The sequence below is a fragment of the Benincasa hispida genome, chromosome 1, assembly GCF_027475165.1.
Source record: "Benincasa hispida cultivar pf3 chromosome 1, pf3_genome.v1.1, whole genome shotgun sequence".
Lineage (NCBI taxonomy): Eukaryota > Viridiplantae > Streptophyta > Magnoliopsida > Cucurbitales > Cucurbitaceae > Benincasa > Benincasa hispida.
This window is the reverse complement of record NC_143478.1, coordinates 21,938,164-21,962,962: the sequence shown is the minus strand read 5'-3', so window position 1 is coordinate 21,962,962 and position 24,799 is coordinate 21,938,164. Positions and strand designations below refer to the sequence as shown.

At 34.5% G+C, this 24,799-nt stretch overlaps 2 protein-coding genes across 2 annotated transcripts; both read right to left on the bottom strand.

Moving 5' to 3' along the window:
* Positions 1-741: 741 nt before the first annotated feature.
* Positions 742-3,861, bottom strand: LOC120090982 (uncharacterized). The gene is made up of 3 exons (XM_039048773.2): positions 3,446-3,861; positions 3,248-3,353; positions 742-1,665 (listed from the first exon to the last, which is right to left on the bottom strand). The coding sequence occupies exons 1-3, from the start codon at positions 3,608-3,610 to the stop codon at positions 1,583-1,585; spliced, it is 354 nt and encodes a 117-aa protein (XP_038904701.1). The 5' UTR covers positions 3,611-3,861; the 3' UTR covers positions 742-1,582.
* Positions 3,862-22,853: 18,992 nt separating this feature from the next.
* LOC150038324 (uncharacterized) lies at positions 22,854-23,255 on the bottom strand. Its single transcript, XM_090312705.1, has one exon. The coding sequence runs from the start codon at positions 23,253-23,255 to the stop codon at positions 22,854-22,856; it is 402 nt and encodes a 133-aa protein (XP_090168831.1).
* Between the last annotated feature and the right edge of the window lie 1,544 nt (positions 23,256-24,799).

The following is a 24,799-nucleotide window of genomic DNA, read 5'->3' as shown; positions in this document are numbered from 1 at the left end:
TAATATCCGGATTTCGAGTGACAAGTCATCCTAACTTTTATTCAAAAATAAATAAATAAATATACCTAAATGCTACAACAAAATTTCTTCAATTTCTACACAAAAAATGGAAGAAAAAATATTGGGGAAGGGGTTTACAAAATTCTTGAGAAAAAGAAAGAAGGGGGAAGATATACCTAATGAAAATGAAAAGTTGAATTTAGCCGTTTATAGATAAGATTTTGATTTTATAATTTGATTTGTTTTAAATAAAAGGATATTAACCTGATATAACATGAGATATTGCGATTTTTCTTTTTCTTTTTTTTTTTTTTTTTAAAAAAAAAAACTATAATTTAACAATTAACATACCAAAAAATAAGGAAAATCTTTTTTTTAAAGAATCAACGTGTAATGGTAAAAAAAATTAACTTGTAATGACCAAATGAAATATGGATTTTTTTTAATTGATGCATAATGGCCAAAAAAATAGGGAATTTTTTTTTTTTAACAATTTAAATGAAGAATTATCTAAGATATCTTTGTAACCAATCACTAAAAGAGACAAATAGAAAACTCGAATGCTTCTACCATATAACATGAAATATTGCATATATTAGTGTTTTTATTTCTTTTAATGTAATTTTGTATTTTAAAATTTTAACTTCAAAGCCGATTCAATAAATAAAAACATTACCAAAAAATAAAAAAGAGAGAGAAGTTCTCAAAATTGACTATTTGAATAACAAAATCCAGTATTACTTTTCAAAAACAAATATGTCAAACTGATATTCAGCAAATTAGGCGAAATTGAAAATATAAATCAAAATTCAGACTCCATACGCACCCGGTCCTTGATATTACAACACACTCGACCATAATTTTCAAGAACAAAGTAGCCAAGCAGGCCCCAAAGTTACTCCTCAGACCAAGAAAGTTGAGGGTAGGGCTGCTAAGCTGTGTAAAAAAGGCAAACCATTATAAAAGGAAACAAGAGTAATGAATCAACAGAAATATGCTGCAAAATCAACAGAAAAGAGAGCTTTTAACTCCTCCCTTTATTCAGCAACAGTACAAAAACTCTTCTTGTTTCGAAGTTCCAGTCTGCACCACCCCCTTTTACCACACCCTATCTTGTATTGTACTTGTACTGCAACAATGGTGCATTTACTCTTCTATAGCTGATCAACTTCCAAGGCAGATTTCAGAGCTAGTATTTGAAAATTGAACCACAAAAATACCCCATTAAAAACCACCATATACTCATCTATCAAGACGTAGTGACACAATTTCAAGCAACGTTGACCATTTGGCCAACGGTACAGCATTTTCTTTTACTTTTTGAAGCTAGTACTGCGGCCTTTTGTTTTAATGATATGGACAAAAAGACCTTTCGAGACACTGTGTATATGGCGCATTGAATTTCTCGTTTCACCATTTAATCTACTCCCCACTGATATATTAGTTACAATATATAAAATGCAACATCAGGTGATTTACATACCGGTAGACTAGATTATACATACAAGAAATAGTTGTAGCATCATTATCGCCAAGCTCGCCAAAGTAGTTTGTGGCATCTTTTTCAAGGGGAGAACAATCATCAACCAGATTTGAAAAGTAGAATTGCTTTCTGATCCAGGTAGAAGTAAACAAAATGGTTGGTCTCATGTGTCACATAAGAACCTGAAACAGAAACCAGAGATTAGAATCATACTTGATATTAATTTAATGCAGGAAAATGAACATACACGAATAGAATCCTGAATAAAGCTCAATAATCAAGAGCAAGACAATGCACTGCAACATTCAGGTATAAGGGAGCATATTATTTAGAATTGTCCCAAAATTTTCAGTCTGAAGCCAGCAACCAGAACAGTAGGTTCTTTTCATCTGCTAACATAATAACTACAAGGGCTTGCACTTTTTAAGGCCAGGAATGCATTGTTAGTAAGTTCAGTCCACCAAAATGGAAAAACCATATGGATCACTAATACCACGAGGGGTTCTTCCAAGGATTGGGGTGAATGGATTGGCCATATAAAGGAAAATTTTGGCTCTAAGGGGTAATGGAATCCACGAGCAACAGCACTACCCACTTACAAGCTACATACCAACTTGAGGTCAAAGCATTTACTGTTCAGCTCTAAATCTCAGAATGGCATGGTAACAAGAGTTTACTATTCAAAGTTTATATTAGCAGGGCTCTCTGTCAGTGTGGTGTGATCACTGATCGCAACTTCTATTCTTTGCTTGTAAGAATTTTCTGTTTCCCTAACAGCACAAAGAAAAAGAGAAGTTGCAGATCACCTCCCTGTATCTCATCGAGCAATCTTTCACATCCCATAAATACCAAGAACTGAACATTCGACACTTAAATTAAACATGAAACAATGGATTTTGATTCCTATCTTTCACCATGTGAACAGAACCATACAGACATCAGATTGACTCGTGTTGAACAAAAATGGTTAGAGACAATATCACAGTGAAGCCAGCTTTAGTTTAACACTGCCTGATCACATTGCAAATTGAAATTAAACCATTAATGTTTCAGTTGAACTACGACTAGCAAAACTAAGCCAAATTCTACTTCCATGCTACACCCTAATTTTCTTCTTTAAGAAAAAAGAGGCAACTCAAAATAGGAAGATTTGAACCCAAAATAACTATTCACAACCTATTGGTCTTTGTCACTATGGAACACTTGAACCTGATAGTCAACTTGCATAGTTCCAAACGATCCTATCTCACTATGCTAGTTGGCCTCATCATCAAAATTACATGGGGAGCCCCCACCCCTCCAATTGCCACAAACCATGGCCAGACCATCCACTGATATTCAATTCATATAGGCTAATACGATTGCGGTAGCTGAGAATTTGCTCGCAAATACAATATAGAGTACGGCGATGGACCAAATGGAGTGGAAATTCTCCAATAGAGTTCACTTACCTAGTGATGCAAGAATATATGTAATTTCAATGTACTAACACACTAATGTGCTAAAACTGCCTATGCAGACAAATCTTGCTTCTGCTAAGTGGTGGAGCCTGAAAGAAGAGCCCTTCATCTAATTATTCGCTGGAAAAAAAGTTTAAAAATAAACAACTAGATCCCAATATCAGTAGAGGGAAAAGAAACCTACAGAGTGAAGTTGAAGTCAGAGAAGCATTTCCAAGCAAGAGAAATCAATAGAGATTCAGTCTATCAGCGAAAAATTAAACAGGAAGGTAGAGATTTACAGAGAGAGAGTGAAAAAAGGTACCAAAATTACGACCGACGATGCAATGCCAGGTCGGTCCATGATTCTTATCGAACTGTTTCTTTATCTGTTCGGCGATATCTTTCTCGACGGAATGCTTCTCAAATGCCTAAGCGAAACAGATTGTGAAGGGAATTAGTTAAGGAAGGATTAGAAAAAGGAGATTAAGAGTGGTTTAATTAGAGAGAAAGAAGCACAAACAGCTATGGCAATATCAATAGCTTCCTTCTGCATGTCACTGAACATATCGGCGCTCTTGATGACGATTTTCTTGGAGACGGCAGCAGCAGATGAGGGTTTGCGATCGTCAGATTCAGGCTTCACCATCAGAGGTGGAGGATTGGAGCGATGAGATTCCTGGTTCATGACTTAGTGGAGTTTTCAGAGAATAAATTTTGGTGGTAAGAAATGAAGAAGAGAGAGTAAGAGAGAGTAAGAGAGAGGGAGAAGAAGGGGCTCTTGCTCTCAACCACTATCACTCTGCGTCTCTTCTGTAAGATTCCCGACGCCCAGTCCTCTCTCTACTCGCTCGTTTTTTTTTTTCCTTTTTTTAAAAATTCCTCTCATGATTTTCGACAACATTTTTTTATTTTTTATATTTTATTTTACTGCGGCCAACTGGACTGCGGGCCACGGCCGTTTTTATCAGAGAAAATACTCATTTATATTATATATATTTTTTAATATATCAATTTATACCTTTCATTACATTTCGATTAGCTAGAATTTTTTTTAAAAAAAGCTTTCACGAATTTATGCTAATCATCCATATTATAAAATCGACATGTGAAGAGTCTTACATATTTCAAAAATTAATATATTAATAATTTTAAAAGGTAATCACAGTGAATAGTCTAAATTGATTAACTTGTGAAAATTTAGAGATTCAATTAATTCATACCGATCAAACTAAATTTGGAAGAATATGTAAATTGATACATTTATAAAAACTTAAAATTTAAATTAATACGATTATTAATTTATGCTTTTGATTGATACAACTTCAGTTTAAAGGTATAAAATGATATTCTTCTTTATTATTTAAAAAAACAATAAATCGTACGTAAAGTAAAAGATGGGTTTGATAAAGATTTTTTACTTTTTTTAAAAAAAAAAAAAAAAAATTTGTCTGTGTTTATTTAGTATCTCTACTATAATTTTCTCCATTTATTTTTTTTTATAAATATTTGACTTACTAAAATATAAAAATAAATTTTTGAAAATTAAGAAATTGATTAATAACCATTGTTTTCTTTTCTTTTCTTTTTTTTTTTTTTTTAATTTCTTCCCATTACAAATATTGATAGGACATTTCTATTGAAAAGTTTGAATGATTGATTCCACGTGAACAATTTAAATAGAAAAAAAAGCTACTAATATAACAAAATAAACTATCTATTAAATAAACTATATATATATATATAATCTAAATCTTTCTAAATCTAAAGTGCTATACATGTTTATTATCTTAGCTATTAAGTAAAAAGAAAAGTTGAAATTTAAATATAATATTTGTGTGATAATATGATAATAAAGACAAGTAAAGAGGGATGAGAATGAGCATCTTCCTAATCCTCATCCTCATGCCCACTTAACTAACGAGAAAATTTTCACTCCCCTCCATATTCCTCACCCCACTTCCATGAGAAAAATTTGCATCTCGGTTTACAACTTATTACTAGTTTTGAGTTTTAGCCAAATCTCAAGTTACTTGTCATATTTTTTTGATTAGTCAACTAATCTATTTATAACTACTAGTACTAAACACGTACAATTCATGTGAAAATGTCAAAGTATTAATTTAAAGTTTTAAATTAGTATTAATTGTCTAAAGAAACAACTCAAATAAAAATATATGATATTACATATACATATGTTTTCTTTTCTAAAACTATAGTGAAGGAAAACAAAAAGAGACTCATAAATAATTAATGTTATGATCATACGTATTCTAAATTTCAAATGTAGCCATAAATAATGTGAAATAAAATTTGATGTCTTATGAAAAAAATAATTTTGTTAGTCCTTAAGATCATTTTTTTTTATCTCTGATATTTTTTGGTATAATTAGGATAAAAGAATTTGAACTACTAACTTCATAGTTACTGACACATTCATGCGTTAGTTGACTTGTGTTCATTTTGACTTTTATCTTTTACTTTTAATTTCTCTACTTTTCTCAATTTTTTTATAATTTTCTTTTATCAAAAATTTTTCCTTTAATAGTCTATATTTTTTCATTCTAAAATTATTCTAACTTTGTTCTAACTTTAAACTTTTCTCTTTCAAACTTTGTCTACATGACTCTATTTCATCTTTAACTTTTGTGAATCAAACTGTCTACAAAATATTTATTTATTTTTCTCTACAAAAATTGTTGTTTCAAGATTTTCAAAACTTTATTTTATAAATTTATTTGCAATTTTAGAAAGGTATTTTAAAAACGTGATTTTTTTTTTAAAGTAAAAACTTGATTCTTATTTGTTCTAAATGATGAATTTTTTTTTCTCTCTAAACTTGGATATAGTATAAAATCATTTTTAAGATTGTAAATAAAAGGGTTTATTATTATTATTATTATTATTATTATACATGTAGCTCATCAATACTCGAAAAATGCAGATGTTCGATACCTCCCCTTCACCTGAACAATTGCAACCCATTGCTAACAATTGTATCCATCAGGCTCATAGACATGTATTTAAAGAATCATGCCTCGTCTTGAAGAGTATCATCCCGTTGGCAACAATTATACTTATTAGACTCAACAAACACCTGCACTCAAAAAGTTGTATCCCACCTAAAAAGATAAAATATGAGATATTAGAAAAAAGTAAAGACAAATTGGGAAGAAAGACTGATGATAGTACCTTATAAGAATCATGCCTCATTGCACCTTTTATAATAGTATAATAATATATATTACAACTGTTTTACCAACGTTTGGGACTGAAGAATGCACCTCGTAAAATTATGTTCAACATTATAAATAGGTTAAATTAGATGTAATGTAGATGCTCATTTTTAGTGTCCATTGGTCATGTATCATTTATGTTATCCCATGTGTTGTTCATGTGTCTCAAGATTATACACTATTAATGTCATGTAATCCACCTCCTACTTGTCAAATTGTATATAAATAGTGGCATTTGGTGGGTTTTAGAAGACACATATTTGTCATTATTCCAAAAATATTGGAAAAAGTGGAGAAATCCATTCTTTGTTATTTTATTTACTTTTTTGTTATTTATTTATTTTATATATTATATTATATTTATTTATGTTATTATGTATTATTATTATATTATATTTTCTCCATATCCTATTCTCATTGTGTGTCGTTGTGCTCCTCAAGTTCACAACACGTTATCAACACAGACTTCTATCGTTTTTCTCGCTAAAGGTAGGTCCTAAAGATATGTTGGTTTTTCTCTCTTCATTATAATTAATAAATTTAACGTTATTTCGTATATTTAATATCTATTAAAATTTTAACATAAATACAATATTTTATGATAGTGCTGTTATGTGAAATCTCACAAAATTAGAATTTGTCGTCCTCGATATTAACAACAATAATTATTTGTCATAGATACTTGATGCCGAAATCCACTTGGATGCTATAAATCTTGAAGAGACTATAAAAGAAGGAAATATGACATATAGTTAGCACAAAGTAAAAGCTATGATTTTCATTCATCATCATCTCCACGAGTGACTGAAAATGGAGTATCTTATAATAAAAGATCCCCGTATCTTGTGAAAAATTTGAAAGAGGGGTATGATCATAAAAAAAATAGTTATTCTTCCTAAAGCTCGTTATGAGTGGATATACTTAAGGCTACAAGATTTCAAATCAGTAAGTGATTACAACTCTGTGTTATTTAAAATCAGTTCGAAACTATTGTTATGCGGAGAAAAAATTACTGATACTGATATGTTAGAGAAGATATTTTCTACATTTCATGTCTCGAATATGCTCCTGCAGCAATAGTATCAAGAGAAATATTTTAAACAGTATTCTGAACTAATTTCATATCTTCTCATGGCCGAACAAAATAACAAGTTATTAATAAAAAATCATGAATCTCGACCAACCGGGACAACATGATACCCTGAAGTGAATGCTGTGAATTTTAATAATAATCATGGTCGTGGTCGAGGTTGTGACCATGATAGAGGAAGAAATAATCATTATTTTTGTGGCGGTCATTCTAATCATTCAAAATTTAAAAGAACCATACAAAATGGTGATCACAAAGAAAAAACTCTATGAGATAAGAGTCCAGAAAGTGTTAAAAATAAATACTTCCGATTCGGAATGACTAGGTATTTGGTCACGTACTTGTCGTACGTTAAAACACTTAGTTGACCTCTATCAAGCATCCTTGAAGGAAAAGGAGAAAAATGTGGAAGCAAATTTGCATACTAGGATAATGATGTATTTGACCTATCCTATATGACAAATTTGGATGTGGTGGATGTATTTGAATCTCATAAAGAGAAAATCAACATAATTGATGGAACATCAAGTGTTTTCTTTGATTTTAAAAATATCTAGACTTAATTTTGATTTTTTTATTCATCTCCATGTTTTTTTTCCTTTTAGTAGATGTTAACCTTTGTATATTCCAAATGTTATTTTTCTTATTGTAATTATTTTCTTTTAATGAAAAAAAACTGAATCATTTTCATATATTGGGTGGCTAAAAAATGAGTAAAGAAGATATATGTCTAGCAGACAGTGGAACTATGCATACAATACTTACAAGTAGAAAATAATTTTCCAAACTGGCAATACTGGAAGTAAAAGTCAATATAATATCAGGTTACAAACCTAATTAAAGGGTTTGGAAAAACAAACATTATTTTGTCTAGAGGAACAAAATTTATCACTGACAATGCATTGTTATCTAGTCAATCAAAGAGAAATCTATTTAGTTTTAAAGATATACATTGGAGTATCTTTATATCAAATCTACTGTCTCGTATGAAAAATGTTTATTGGAAGAGTTGTCTGCTTTATCTTTTGGATTATATTATACTCATATACGAGTAATTAAAACATATGCAACAATGAACCTGAAGTTCATGAATCCAGACATATTTACGATTTTGCATGACAGATTAGGTCATCTAGGTCTATAATGATGAAAATAATTATTGAGAATTCAAATTGACATCCATTGAAGAGCCAAAAGATTCTTCAATAGAATGAATTATCATGTGATGTTTACTCTTAAGGCAAATTAATCATTAGACCATCACCAGTCAAAGTGGGGACTAAATCACCTACATTTTTAGAATGAATTCATTGTGATATATGTGGACCTATTAACCCACCAAGTAGACTATTTAGATATTTTATGGTATTAATAGATGCATCCAACAGATGGTCACACATATGATTATTATCATGTCGAAATCTTGCATTTGCAAGATTACTTGCTCAAATAATTAAGTTAAGAGCACAATTTTCTGATTATACAATTAAGACCATTCGTCTTGATAATACTGGTGAATTTATATCTCGAACTTTTAATAATTATTGTATGTCAATTGGAATAAGTGTTGAACATCCTGTAGCTCATGTTCATATACAAAATGGTTTAGCAGAATTATTCATAATACGTTTACAGTTAATTGTTATACTATAGCTAAGCTTCCTACATCTGTACGGGGACATGCTATTTTGCATCCAGCATCACGTGTATGCATTAAGTTAGTATCTTGTCATAAGTACTTTTCATTACAATTAGCTTAATGTCCATGAGTCACATATTTCCCATATGAGAATTTTTGGATGTGCAGTATATGTTCCAATTACTCCACCACAACGTATTAAGATGAGTCCTTAAAGGAGGTTAGGAATATATGTTGGATATGATTCTCCATCAATTATTAAATATCTTGAACCGACGGGTGATGTATTTATTGCACAATTTGTGATTTTCAGTTTAATGAGACAAGTTTTCCAACATTAGGGGGAAGAATTAAAAAGTTGGAAAAAGAAATTACATGGAATGCATCGTTATTGTCTCACTTAGATCCCCGTACAGATCAATGTGTACTTGAAGTTCAGAAGATAATTCATTTGTAAAATATAGCAAATAAGTTACCAAATGGATTTATAGATACAAAAAAAGTAATAAAGTCACATATACCAACTGCAAATGTTCCATTGAAAATTGATATCCCAACACAACAAGTTGTCACTAATGAGTCTAGAACACGCTAGAAGCATGGTAAACTAGTGAGTTTCAAAGATAAAAATCCTTGTAAAAGAAAAATAATTAATAGTCAAGAAGACTTGGTTGAGGATGTAAATACCCATGAAGAAATTCAAGATATGACTAATGAGGAAGGTGGAATACCTAAAGATAATAATGAGATTTCAATAAATTATGTCATGACAGGAAAAAGATGGAACCAAACTAGTGTAGTTACTGATAACATTTTTTTTAATATAATGTTGCTCTTGATATTATATCTGAAAATGAGGATTCTGAACCAAAATCTGTTGAAGAATGTCAACATAGAAAAGATTGATTTCAGTGGAAAGAAGCAATTGAGACAAAATTAAACTTACTTTCAAAACGTTAGGTTTTTGAACCAGTAGTCTGAACACCAGAAGGTGTCAAACCTGTGGTATACAAATGGGTATCTGTGAGGAAAAGAAATGAAAATAATGAGGTCACAAGATATAAAGCAAGACTAGTTATACAAAGTTTTTCACAAAGACCTGATATTGATTATGAGGAGATATATTCTTCGATGATAGATGCAAGTACACTATGATATTTAATTGGTCTGACTGTGTATGAAAATCTGAACATGCATCTTATGGATGTAGCCACAACATATTTATATGGATCTCTAGATAATCATATTTATATAGAATCCCAAAAGGATTTAATGTATCTGAAACATATAAATCAAATTCTCGGGAATTGTATTCAATAAAGTTACATAGATCACTTTATAGATTGAAATATCAGGACGAGTATGGTACAATCACCTGTGGATATTTGTTGAAAGAAGGATATCAACACAATCCAATATGTCCATGTGTTTTTATAAATAAATCACAGTCAAGATTTTCTATTATAACTATATATGTTGATGACTTATATCTAATTGGGACTTCTGAATAGCCAAAGGCAATAAAATATCTTAAGAAAGAATTTGAGATGAAAGATATCGGAAAAACAAAATTTTACCTTGGCTTACAAATTGAGCATTTAGTATATGAGATATTTGTTCATCAGTCAACTTATACAGGAAAATTTTTGAAAATGTTCTATATGAACAAAACATATCCATTGAACATTCCAATGGAAGTTCGTTCACTAGATGTGAAGAAAGATATATTTCGACCTCAAGATGATAATGAAGAACTTCTTGGTCCTGAAGTGCCATATCTTAGTGCAATTGGTGCACTTATGTATCTTACTAATAATACAATACCAAATATTAGATTTTCAGTAAATTTATTAGCAAAATATAATTCTTCTCCAACAAAATGACATTGGAACGAAATTAAACATATAATCCGTTATCTCAGAGAAATAATCGACATAGTTTTTTTTTTATTCAAATAAATCAAATTTTGATCTAGTTGGCTATGCAGATTATTGATATTTATTTGATTCACACAAAGCTAAATCTCAAACAAGTTATTAATTCACATGCAGAGGAACTATTATATCATGATGGTCGGTGTAATAGACCATAACAACCACTTCCTCAAATCATGCTGAAATCCTTGCAATTCACGAGGCTAGTTGAGAATGTGTATGGTTTGTCTTATAGTAAAAATCTTCCAATGATATTATACGAAGACACCACATCATGCATATCTCAAATCAAATGATGATATATTAAATAAGATAGAACAAAACATATTTCATTGAAGCTTTTCTACACTCATGATCTTGAAGAAAATGATGACATCATTGTATAAAAAATTTGTTGGAAAGATGACCTGACAGACTTATTTACAAACGCATTACCTACCACAACCTTTGAAAAACTGGTGCACAATATTGGAATGCGGCCGCTCAGAGATCTCAAGTGATGATTCTTTGAGGGGGAGTAAATATACTTTTTAAGAGTATCAAATTATATGAAATTTGTATTTCTTTTTCTTCATTATGATATTTTTTTCAGTGAGTTTTTTCCTAGTAAGGTTTTAATGAGGCATATTTCATATATAATGGGCATCTAAGAGAGAATATTATAAATATATTAAATTAGATATAATGTAGATGACCATTATTAGTGTAGCCATGTGTCAGTTATCCATTACCCCATGTGTTATCTATATGTCTCAAGATTATACATTATTAGTGTCCATATAATCCACCTCCTACTTGCCAAATTGTCTATAAATAGTGGCATTTGGTGGGTTTTAGAAGACACATAAATATTGGTCATCAATCTAAAAAGATCGAAGAAAGTAGAGAAATCCATTATTTGTTATTTTATTTACTTTTTATTATTTATTTATTTTATATATCTATATATTATATTATATATTATTATTATATTATATTTTTTTTCCATATTCATGTTCTCGTTGTGTGCCATTGTGCTCCTAAAATTCACAACGGTTAAAATTTGTTCTAGTGGAAAAAACTTTTTTTTTGTTTTTTGTGCAAACCTTAAGACTAAAGAAATGTATCTTATAAAATTATGTCGAGAAAAAGCTCAAATGCAAACTATAAAAACACCGTAACCAACCAAATTTCCTTATTTTAAAAAAATGATGATAAATAAATTTAAAAAACTCAAAATTCTAAAAAATCAACTAATAAAAATCACGTCAAACGGAACATAATTCAATTGGCATTCATGTCTTTTGATAATTACGAGGTCTGTGGTTGAAATTCCCCTATCACTAATTATACCACAAAAAATAATTAAAATCATTACGTGTATCTAATGTCCCATTTGATAACATTCATGTTTCATATTTTATGTTTCTTTTTCTTATTTCATGTTTTTTAAGAAATATAAATGAGAGTATATTCGATAATTATTTTTTATTCTTGTTTCCCGGAAATAAGAAACATAAACAAATTCTTGTTGAATAACTATTTATTGTTTCTTATATATATATACTTTTATAATATTTTTCAATTGTAAATATATTTTTTTATATATAATATAAAATATTTATAGCATGAGTTAAAGCATATATAAAAAGATAAATTAAAATTTTATCTTATTTAATTTGAATAGGTCTCCCATCAAAATTTAAAATAATAATAGATTATTTATATATAAGCTGTCGGAATTTGATTTACAATATTATATCTTATTAAAGTCATTCACCTTAAATCAACTCATATCCAACCCAATTATATTAAGTATACATATCATATTATATAATTAAGAAGAAACAAAAAAAAAAAAATTGTTGGAATTCAAAAACCCAAGACTTGAATTTGTCATGCAAATTCATTTGCACCTCAACATCAATGATCCAAACATCAAAGTCTTTTAATATAGAACATTAAATAGAAAACAAAAATAAAAAAAGGAACAAAGAGAAGCTATATATATATATTTTGTATCCTCTCAATTTACAGAGAAAAAATTGAAATGATTATCCCACATATCTATTTTTAAAAAATGAAAAATAAGAAACAGAAATGTTTACTAGACGAACCCGAAAACAACTAACTCCTTACAAATAGACTCGTCTAGGTTGCATTACAATGTTAAATTGCAACAATTATTTAAATGTAAGGTTAACGACTAAAATGGAAAGTTACGAAAAGTTAAAAGTGGGCCCAACAAACCGATTCTTTTCTAAAAAGTTTAGCAGCTGATCAATAAAATCAAAATGTCCTATTAAAAAATATATATTATTTTTAACCAAAAGACGTAACAAATTATTTTTAAAGCTCTATAATTTCTTTCAACTTCTTGCATTTTAATTTAATTTATCCGAATAAAGGAGAACAGAACAAAGGTCGGTCGAGAAGTTGTTCCTAATTTTTTTTTGGTCAAAATTCAAAGTATAGGCCTGTTTTATACGAATGATTATGTTAAATGGTAGTTTGTCTCTCCACGAATTTAAATATGTCTCAATTAGTATAAAATATTGAAATCTTTTTAAATATATAAAATATATTTAAAAATATTTACATTTTATAGCAAAAAATTTCAAAAATACAAAATACTTTTGGAGCTATGCTCTGAAGTGCAAATGTTTTTATAATTTTTTCTAAATTATTATATCTTAAATTTTTTTATTAATTCATGGTTATATATATATATTAAAAGGCTAGAATGTTTGAAAAACATTTTGAGAAAATTTAGAGAAGGGAGTTGGTTATTATAGTCCTAGGTTATTATAGTTGGGTTATAATAGTTTGTATTTGAAGTGTAAACTATTCTAGTTTGAGAATGAAATAGTATACACTCCAGTAAAGAATAAAAAAAATGATGAATGTAAAATAGTAAAAACTTTAGCAAATAGTAAATAATATAACAAATAAGATTTTGAAATAGTGTTGACGGTAGTCAATTAGAGAATACAAAATAATATTTCGTGTAGCAAAACACGGTTATTATAATCTTAAAATAGTCCTTACTCCAAATACGCCTTCTAGATTACAATAGCCTCACAAATTTTAATTTATTATACTTATGCCATTAACATAATAATTATAGTTATTTTTTATACATTCAAGAATCGATTATTTTACCACCTGCAATACAAGTATGATCTTGTCTTAAAAAAAATTGTCATTTGTACAATTTTCAATGATTTAGACCAAATATTATTTAATTGATTTATTTTTAAAATCAATTTGAATATTTTTATATATTCTTACAATATATTAATATTTATTTAGTAATACATTATAGATAATGCGATTATAATTTTAGTCTAACTATATTAGTAACTATTTTTAATTCATTTATTAACTAAAAATTTCAACTTTTTGCGAAATTGCCGGTTTTGACCCAAAAAAAATTTTCCCATCCAAAAGTAACCTCATTTTTAAGTGGAGGGACTTTTCAGACTTTAAGTGGAGGGACCACTCAATAAATGGTCATTCAATTATCTTTAATGTGAAATTACCAAACTTACCTAATTCATATATCTTAAATTAGAAACTTCAATATTCAGTTTCTCATTTTGTTTTCAATATAGAAATATTTTATGTGAGGGTCCCAACTTCAGAGGAATAATCGTTTTCAGAGGGTCTCAAGTTAAGAGGAACAATTTCTTTCCTTTATGAGAGTTCCAAAAGAGATAGGTATGTTGAAAAGTAGTCTTTTATTTTTTATTTTTTTTTTAGAAAATGGACAAAATGGAGCCAAAAAATTACTTTTTTAAGAAAGTTTTCAGTAAGCAACTAAATTATTACTTCTTTTTCACTTATTTACTTTATAAAGGAGAATTCTTACGTTTTAGGAAAAAAGTGGAGAGAAAATTGAAAAATGAAAAATACTGGAACATGATTGAATGTGGGAAGTTATTGCTGGTGTTCTATGATTTGTCTCATAAAGTTCAAAATAGATGTCTCGTGAAGTCATTATTTTCGTGAAGATGACTTTGTCCAACTTGATGCGAAAGTTGAGTTGGTTCAACTTTACGAGACAACTCCTTTGTTTAACTTTTGTCTCGTGAAAGTTAAATCAATCGAGCTATCTCGTAAAGTTGACGAAGTCAATTTTTTCATAAAGTTGGCTGAGGCAACTTTATCGTAAAGTTGCCTCAAGTTATTTGGGTATATTCATACCATCTCATGAAGTTTGTAAAATAGGTTGAGTTGTGCTCTCTGTTATTTGTCTCGTAAGTTCTAAACCTCGAAAAAAGAGTGAATTTCCTCTTGTGTAGTTGTGTTCCCAGTTCCCCAATTAGACGAATCCCCAAAATGGTAGACTTGTTGACTTGGTGGTCTAGCCACTCTCACCCATACAAATCAAAGGACCGCCCTTATAGGCAGGAGTATACAACTCACTCACGATTTTGAGATGCGGAGGTACCATGGGTCCATGAAGATATGCTGTCAGAAAATTGAAGTACTCATGGTTGTGCTCCGCTAGCTATCTTTGGTGCAAGTGGATCGTATAAGTGTTATGCTGAATATTGATCAACACCTGCCTTGTCATGGCAGCACTGCGTTGTAAATCGTCAATTCGCTCGATTACCGCATCAATTCTTTGGCCGAAGAAGACTTGTTGTTGGGAGAAGAATTCTTACTGTTGGGAGAAGAGTTGTTATTGTTGGGCAAGAGGGGATCGCATATCTGCTAACTCAGCAGATAAGGAAGCAATGGTGGGTTGTGCCTGCGATGCCTCACCATCGACATTTTGGGGTTGGGCAGAAGTGCCTTCACCCAAATCGTGTGGGTCATCAACATGCGGCAGTGGAAGGGGAAGTTGCGGTGATGATGTTGAAGGTGATGATAGGGCTGTTGGGTATGCGGTTGGAGAATTTGGGGGAAGGAGAAGATTGGTAAAGTGCTCGGGAAGGGAAGAAGAAGGTTGTACGGAAGGGCTTGGAGGGCGAATTATTAAGGGTAAAGGATCCAAGGGTTCTAGTTCTTGCGTTGTTGAGTCTTGGATTTTCTCCTTTCCCTCGTCATCTCTGCGTTGTTTCTTTGGCTTGGGCTCTTGTGGCGCATTCAAATCAATGTTGGGCCTCTTCAAAGGGAGTTCAAGGCAATGTGGGGAATCTTTGAGGAGCAACTTCAAAATCTTGACGTTTATTAGGCCGTGAACTTCTACCATTGGCTCTTCATCAATGCCCACACCCAGTGATAGGCATAAACTTGAAACCGTCCATGGGAAGAAGTACTGCCCTCTTATATACCTCACAAAACCTCGAATTTGTCTTTTGATCAACTGACCAACATCAATTGGAATGTCGTGCGCAATGCAATATGCGGCCATGACTCGATCCCTCGAAATTGTTTTGTCATGGGAAGTTGGGATTAGCCGCCGTTTGACCAAATAGACCCAAAGCCGCGCCTCAGGAAGCAGTGTCTTGGACGTCAGGGTCCTGATGCCTTTTAAAGAAACAATCCACTTAGTGCTCGGTTGCGTTAATATTCGCAGTGCATCTTCCATCTACTCTTCAGTGGGATCATCAATGATTTTGTTGTCCGGTTCATCCGAGTTATCCTTCATCTGGTACAGTTCATTGATGTCCCTTGAGCTGAAAGACACCATTTGCCCTTTTATGGTCACTACATCCTTGGTGCCATGTAGCCGTCCATGGTAGAAGTCGTGCACTACCTCTGGAATGACAATGGCTGGGCACTGGCAAAATGTGTCCCATCCATGTTCTACGATCACGCTTGTAATCAGGTCTGGTAGTGGCATGGGCGTAGGGAAAAAGCCCATCTCCGTCAGCAAGTCATCGTTCTCCTTCTTTCTTGATGGATACACCTTTTCCAACGCGGGCTTGCTGCTCTCTGCGACCGCTTTGCACTTTTCCTTAGTCAACGTAAGATGGGATTTCTGCCTTTGTTTTCTGTCTCGCTCCTTGTGTTGTTCCCCTTTTTCCCGTTCAGCAAGTTCTTTTCCCTTCTTCTTTCTTAAGCACTGCACGTTTGCTTGGCGCTTCTTCTCCTTTTCTTCCTTCTTCTTTTCCTCTTCTTCTGCCTTATTTTTCTTTTTTCTTCTGCCTCTTCTCTCTCTTCTATTTCAAACTCTCTTTCAAACTGCTCGGAGGTCAGCAAAAGGCGCTGTTCCTTTTCGAGCCTTCTTATTTCCTCGATTCTCGATATTTCATTATTGCGGCGCACCTTCTCATCTTGTAATCTTCTCTTTCGACTACCTTATGCGATGATGAGTTTTACCCGTATCATCTTCTCCTGCTTCTTTTCCTCCTCTTTTCTTCTCCTTTCCTGCTCTTCTAATGCATCAATCAAAATTGGAGGGTCCATGGTTGACCCTTGCAGGGTATACTCCTTGCGACGCCGCGTTAAGGGGGGTAACATCTTCTTCTTCTCCTTCGTCAGTTGCAACTGTTGTTGGTTATCTAAGTTGTGCTGATTCCCCATTGTCCTCCCTTACGAAGGTAAATTCTCCATCTAGCTCTGGTTTTGCAACCCTCTTTCTCCTCTCTTCTTCCTTCTTCAGGTGCTTTTTCTCCCGCCTGCGTTCTTTCTTCTCACTCCTTTCTTGTTTCTTCTTCAGCCTGGCCTCCTCATCTTCTTCGTCCTCCTTCTCTTTGATCTTCTTCTCTGCTTTGTTTAGATGGGATGGCTCATCTCCTCCAACCTTCTTTTCCTTACTCTTCTTCTCCTTCTTCTCTTCAGCCCCTTCGAGCTGCTTCTCCGCTGCCGCTTCCTCCAAAGCGACTCTGATGGGTCCTTCATAGGATTTTACTTGCGTAGTTTCCTTAGGATCCACGATGACCAGAGCGCTTCTCCTTTACTTCTCTTCTGTCACCTCCTCCATAGGCAGTGGTTGGTTCACAACCCCAGCCTCGTCAATCTTCCTTCTTTCTCCAGGTTGCTGAGAATGTTCCAAAACACCTCCTTATCGTCTTGTCTCTTCTTCTCACTTTCAAAGGAGAATTTTGGTGTTGGGAGTGGGGTGCTTTCAAAACTCTGCCCCCTCTTGAACTGAAGTGACCTGGCTGCTAAGTGGTTTCGCCGGGGTTTTCCAACGACTCGAGGGACAGTCTGTGGCTGAGCAGCGAGACGGCGACTGGCCACCTTTCGCATGGTAAGCTGGGTTGTTGAAGGTGATGAAGGTGAAGAAGATGGCTGGGAAGTCTGGTCTGCTATGGATGCCAGAGTAAAAGAAACTGAAAATCGTTACGGTTCTGGGAAGAAATAAAGGTTTGGTATGCAGAGGCGATTTAGGGTTTCTTTTTACAAAATGAAGTAAGTAAACAACCTAAGACGAAGAGACCCGCTTTTATAGGTTGGGCCTTGATGGGCCCAACGCGGATTCTGTGGTGGCATGCCTCGAGCTACTCAAAAAGCCTGCCATTAGCACTCCTTACATTTATGAAGTTGCAGAGTTGTACATCCTTTCAACTGCAAATTCATCATGTCCTTAGAAGTTGAAGCGATTAGACTTCTCAATTTGCAAAAAAAATTTTCTTTGGAGTTTTATTTGAATGGGCGCAAGGTGAAGAATTAGTGCAATGAATTCATCAACCAAACGTCTTTGCAAAGGACAGGCAACAATGCATGTATCCTTGCAACACACCCCTTAACTCAACGTATTTCTGGAGGATGGGCGCATGGTATTTCTACCAGTGCATCACTACCTCAAGATAGTGCATTTTTGCTAAGGACGGGCAAAGAACACATACGAGCGCAACACACCCCTCAACGCAATGCATTTGAGTTGGATGAAAACAAAGTGTAGCTTGTTGATACAAGACGCACCCATTGACGCAATGCATATCAGATGTTGATTGTTTTATTATTAAAATTTTGTTATTATTATTATTATTATTATTTTTTTTTTGTTTCATCAACGCAAGTCACACAGACATTGCGGTAATAATTTTCTTCTTATTAATCAATCATTCACCTGGTTTAAGAATAACGCATTTATGACAAAAAAGTTAAAGAAATTAAAGAGAGTATAGAAATAAATGCAAGGGAATTAAATGAATCATAAATTCATAAAGCATTGAAAAACAAATTGAATGAAGCAGTAAATGACAAAGTTCATAAATTAATAAAGACAGGAATCTAAAAGAAAGCATGTAAGCATAGAATCGAGATGTGGACCGAAAGATAGTTTTCTTTGATGGACGCAATTTACACCTCCGCAGCGGTCCAGCTTGCCTGCCCAATGTCTTCAGGGACATTGCACCTTTCTATGAGATCCCGGGGCTTCAGAATTGCTGGACAACATTCCAGGTGTTCTATTACATAACTTGGATACCAGCTGCCCCACTTGAATCTCCAAATTTCTAATTGAAGACGTTTGCGCCTGCATCATCGCATCGTTTTTATCCATGTATTGCTTAAGCAGGGCCTCCAATGAATTACTAGAGGTGTTTGAAGATGAGGGTTGTTGATTGTGTGATTGCCTTTGTTGACCCTGATTCTGATTGTGGTGAAAAGGTGGAGGGTTTCCTCGATTCCCTGAATTGCTATTCTGATGGTTACTTGGCCCATCTTGGTTTTGATTCCCTCCTCAACCGAAGTTAGGGTGACTCCTCCAACCAGGATTATACGTGTTGCTGAAGGGGTTATTCTGGATTGCACATACTTGTTGCATGTTCGATGGGCACATTTCCGCTGCATGGCTCCTCTACAATTAACGCGACTAATTGCGGCCACTTGTACCGGCGCATTGGGTTGCGTTGTTGTTTGGGAGAGGGAACCTTGATAAAGCGCCATCGATTGGAGGATAGAAGTCACTGCGGTCATCTAGACGACCAAAGTAGTCACTGTCTCCGTAAGGACAATGGCAGTTTCATTTCTTTTTCTTTTGGAACCTCTTCCTCCATATCCATCATCTACCTAGTCATCCATATTCCGCGAGATGCGGTCAAGGATGACCTTGGCCTCAGTATATGTCTTATGCATAAAACCTCCTACCGTAGAGGCATCAGCAATAACTTGCGTTGATCTGTTCAGGCCATTATAAAAGGTCTCAATTAGGATGCAATCGGGTATACCTATATGCGTACAATTTTTCACCAGTCTTTTGAATCCTACCCAGGCGGTGCTAAGGGTCTCGTTATCCATTTGTTCAAAGTTCAACACATCTTTCCGTCGCCTTGCGTTGACAGCCGGAGGGAAGAGCTTCTTCATAAATCGCACAACCAACTGATCGCATGAAGTAATCTCATTTGGCTCCAATGAATGATCCCACCTCTTGGCCTCATTCCTCAAGGTGTAAGGGAAGAGATATAATTTGATACCTTCAGGAGTAACGCCAGGTATAGAGAAGTTGCCGCACATCTCGACGAAACTGGTCAGGTGGGCATATGGGTCTTCACCTTGCAGACCCCCAAACTGCCCCGCATTCTGGATCATTTGAAGCATGACTGGTTTGATCTAGAATCTTGCGTTCTTCTCAACGATCGGCCTTGAAATTTCGGGCGAAAAATCATATAGATTGGGCACCGCATAGTTTCTCATTGGAATGTTGTGGTCAGCGACAAGGAAAACTGGATCTTGCATTGGCCGTCCCATCCCTTGATTTTCCGCGGGAGCCACATTGTCATTATTATTATTTGCCATGTTGGCCTTCTTTCGCCTCGCTCGGTTCTGGCGTGCCTTTGCTCGAAATGTACGCTCAATCTCTGGGTCAGCCTCGAATTCTGGGTCAGTCCCAGTACTCATAAACTGTTAGACTGATCTCCGCGATGAACAGCCAGTACAAAGAGATCTGTCTTGCAAAATATTACAAATATACTCAACAATAACCGTTAACACTCCCCAGCAACGGCGCCATAAACTTGACAGGCATAGATTGATGGTGTTAAATAAGCACATGGACAGTGATGAATGATGGAAATGGAATGGTGATGATATGTCATGCTTATTCAGACTTTTATACGATACTACTTCTAGATGTATGCGTTATTAATGAAATGCTGGTAGTGTTATGCGTTGTCACAGTTTTCTTGCATTGAAACCAAGTATAATTCCACCGCAAGTTTCTTGGAGTGATCCAAGGTCGAACACAGAGATTGCATAATTAATGTGTTACGTTCGTGATATATGCGATCAGGGGTTTTTCAATTAATAAAAAGTTTGTGTGTATAGGTATCTAAAATTGCGGTAAAGTAAAGTTGCGATAATAAAATAAAAGTGTATAAAAGTAAACTTAAGCTATTATGATATAAGATACAGGATACTGATACAGGATACTGATACATGATACTGAGTTTGAGACTGACTGTGAAGATTATATAAAGGGTCGTGTTATGCGGTGGCAAGTCTTTATGTATGAAACAAAAATAGAAAGTGTAATTAATATAAACATTGCAACTTCATTAATTGCGTTAAAGATATAACTACGATTCCACTTTAGTTAATATAAACATCGCAAGTGTCATTAATTGGCGTACACCTCTTGGTGATCGGCCGCGTTCCCACATCTCTATGGTGAAACAGAGATGAACGTAATCAACGTAAGGTTGCTTTCATCTCTGGAAGTGCTTCTCGCTTTAGTTAACATATTCTTCCAACCTTCTCTCGACAGGAGGAATGACATCTTCACTTCTGTCTCACAGGTGAAGATGCCATCTAGCATGCTTTAACTACGAGCAGGCTCCTTTCATGGGTGTCATGTGAACATCCAACTACGGTCGTGTGCCAATCTCAACTTTAACTCATGAATTTCAGAGGAGTTGTCTCTTGTTTCTTTTATTTTTTTTTTCTCATTTTTCTCTTTTCATATTGCGTTGTTCTTGGAAACCCACCTTCGTTTTGGCTTGCTCCCACGGGTGCCATGTGAACATCCAACTACGAGCAGGCTCCTTTCACAATTTAACTCTTACCAGGTGTAGATTGTTTTTGAGGTTTCCCTTGCGCTAACATTGGAGTTTATATGATTTTTTTTTTTGGAGATGAAATAATGAACGTATTTTTCTTAATGATCGCATCACTTGATCTCATCTGCTTAGACCTTCCCCATCCCCAAATTTAGAAATGCGCAAGGTCCTCATTGTGTTATTTGGACAGAATAGACAAACACTTAGACAAAATTTCAAAAAGAAGGTTTGAGCCGAGTTTTGAAGGACAAAAGGTAAAGCATTACTAAGCTACGAATTAACCAAGTGTTAGTTAGAAAATACAAGGTGTGGGAAATGCTTCTAAGTGTATGCATATTATACATCATGGTAGCGGAATGAATAACGCAAAAGGAAAGATTAAGAATATCGCAAAGTTGACAAAGGATGATAGAGAAGAGGCACAGGCATATGGATAGAATTGTTACTTAGTTTTATTGAAAATTATCTAAGTATACAAGGAATTACAATTAACGCAATATAAAATTTTTGCAGTACGAACAAAGAATCAAAGAATTAAGATAAACCTAGAAAATAATGAATTGCAGTTATCTTTTGAATTTGATTCAGACGGATGCACGATTAAATTACACCACGCTTCCATTAACACAAATATATTTTTGCTGAGGACGGGCAACAACGCATGTATTCCCGCAACACACCCCTCAACTCAACGCATTTCTAGAAAACGGGCTCATGGTATTTCTACCAGCACAACACTACCTCAACATAGTGCACCTTCATTAAGGACGGGCAAAAAACGCATACGAGCGCAACACACCCCTCAACGCAATGCATTTGGGTGTAATGGACGCAAAGTGTATCTGTTATCATGGAATGCACCCATCATCACGTTATATACGGTGTTCAACTTTTCATCCCGTCATTCATAGAAATTTTAAGCACATCGCTACTAATGTCTACGAATTAAAGGAATTAAACATGACATGGAAAGATACTAATGAATTAAATTGAAGGAAAATACAGAAAGCATTAAAGGCTAATTCTAATAAGCAGTAAATAACGTAATTTTAGAAAGCAGTAAATAAAAGCTGTAAAGAAACAAGTAAACATAGATAGGGATGCTGATTGGAGAAAGTTTTCAGAATTACTGCAATAGCATCCCCCTGCAAGCGGTTAATCCTGTTTGCCAAAGTCAATGGTATCCATGCGTCGATCCACATCGCCCCCGTAATAAGGCTTAATCCATTGACCATTGACTTTAAATGCGTTGTTTTCGTCTTCAGTTTTCAGTTCCACTGCTCCATGGAGAAAGATAGTCTTGATCCAGAATGGACCAGACCAGCGAGATTTCAACTTCCCTAGAAACAATCGCAAACGTGCATTAAACAATAGTACCTGTTGACCTTCGACGAATGTCCGGTTGTTTATGCAGTCGTCATGCCACTTCTTAGTTATCTCCTTATAGATCTTGTCATTCTCGTAGGCGTCCCTTCGCCATTCGACCAGCTGGTTCAGTTGCAATTTTTGGACTTTCCTAGCACTTGCCAGATCAAAGTTCAGTTCTTGCATGCCCATATCGTCTTATGTTCCAACTCGAGCGGCAGATGATAAGCTTTTCCGAAGACCAGGGCATATGGGGACAAGCCAATTGGCATTTTGTAGGCAGTCCTGTATGCCCACAGCACTTCGTCGAGCTTGGGTGACCAATCCTTCCTGGAGGTACTGACTACTTTCTCCAAGATAGTTTTGATCTATCGGTTAGAAATCTCTGCCTGTCTATTAGTCTGTGGATGATAAGCAGTTGCAACTCTATGGCCGACGTTAAATTTAGTCAACAGGTTGGTGATTATGCGGTTGATGAAGTGAGAACCTTTATCTCTGATTAGAGCCCGTGGCATTCCATATCGGGCAAAGATATTCTTCTTGAGAAACTTCGCCACTGTGGCCGCATCATTCTTGGCACATGCGATGGCCTCAACCCATTTTGACACGTAATCAATTGCGACCAGGATGTAATGATGACCTTCTGATGGTGGAAATGGGCCTATAATTCCCCATACATCAAATAATTCGACCTCAAGATTGACGTCAAAGGCATTTCATTTCTTTTAGACATATTCCCCATTCTCTGGCATCTATCGCACTGAACAACGTGAGCATGGGCATCCTTAAACAACGTTGGCCAGAAATAGCCAATCTGTAGGACCTTTGCGGCTGTCCGTTGCCCTTCAAAGTGTCCTTCATAAGGGGACTCACGACAAAGCTCCAGAATTGCTTGACTTCGTGCTCAGGAACACATCGACGCAAAATGTGATTAGGTCCAAGTCGATATAGGAATGAGTCATCCCAGAAATAAAATTTGACGTCATGTCTCAGCTTCTTCTTCTGCTGGTAAATATAGTCCTCTGGTACTTGGCCGAAAATGATGACGTTCACAATGTCCGCATACCAGGGAACATTAATGCCTACTGACATTAGCAGCTCCTCGGGGAATCTTTCTTCAATATCTTTTTCTTTCACCTAAACCTCACAATTTTCCAATCTTGATAGATGATCAGCGACTTGGTTCTCGGCGCCTTTCCGGTCCTTCATTTCTAGGTCAAACTCTTGCAGGAGCAACACCCACCGTATCAGTCTCGGTTTCGCATCCTTCTTTGTCATCAGATATTTGATCGCAAAGTGATCAGTGTACACCACCACCTTTTTTCCGATTAAGTACTGTTTGAATTTCTCTAGTGCAAATACTACTATGAGCATTTCCTTTTTCGTGGTTGTATAATTCTCCTGCGCATCATTCAATGTTTTATTCGCATAGTAGATAGGATGCAAAACCTTGTCCTTGTGCTGACTCAAAACAATGCCCACAACATACCCACTAGCATCACACATCAACGCAAATGGTTGCGTTCAATCAGGCGCAATCATAATGGGTGCGGTGATGAGCGCATCAGTCAATGTGTTGAATGCTTCAGTGCACGCATCATCAAAATTGTATTCACGGTCAGCCTCAAGGAGTGCACTTAGGGGCCTTGCGATCTGGGAGAAGTTGTGAATAAATCTTTGATAAAATCCAGTGTGTCCCAGAAAGCTCCTAAGTGTTTTAACGTTCACTGGTAGGG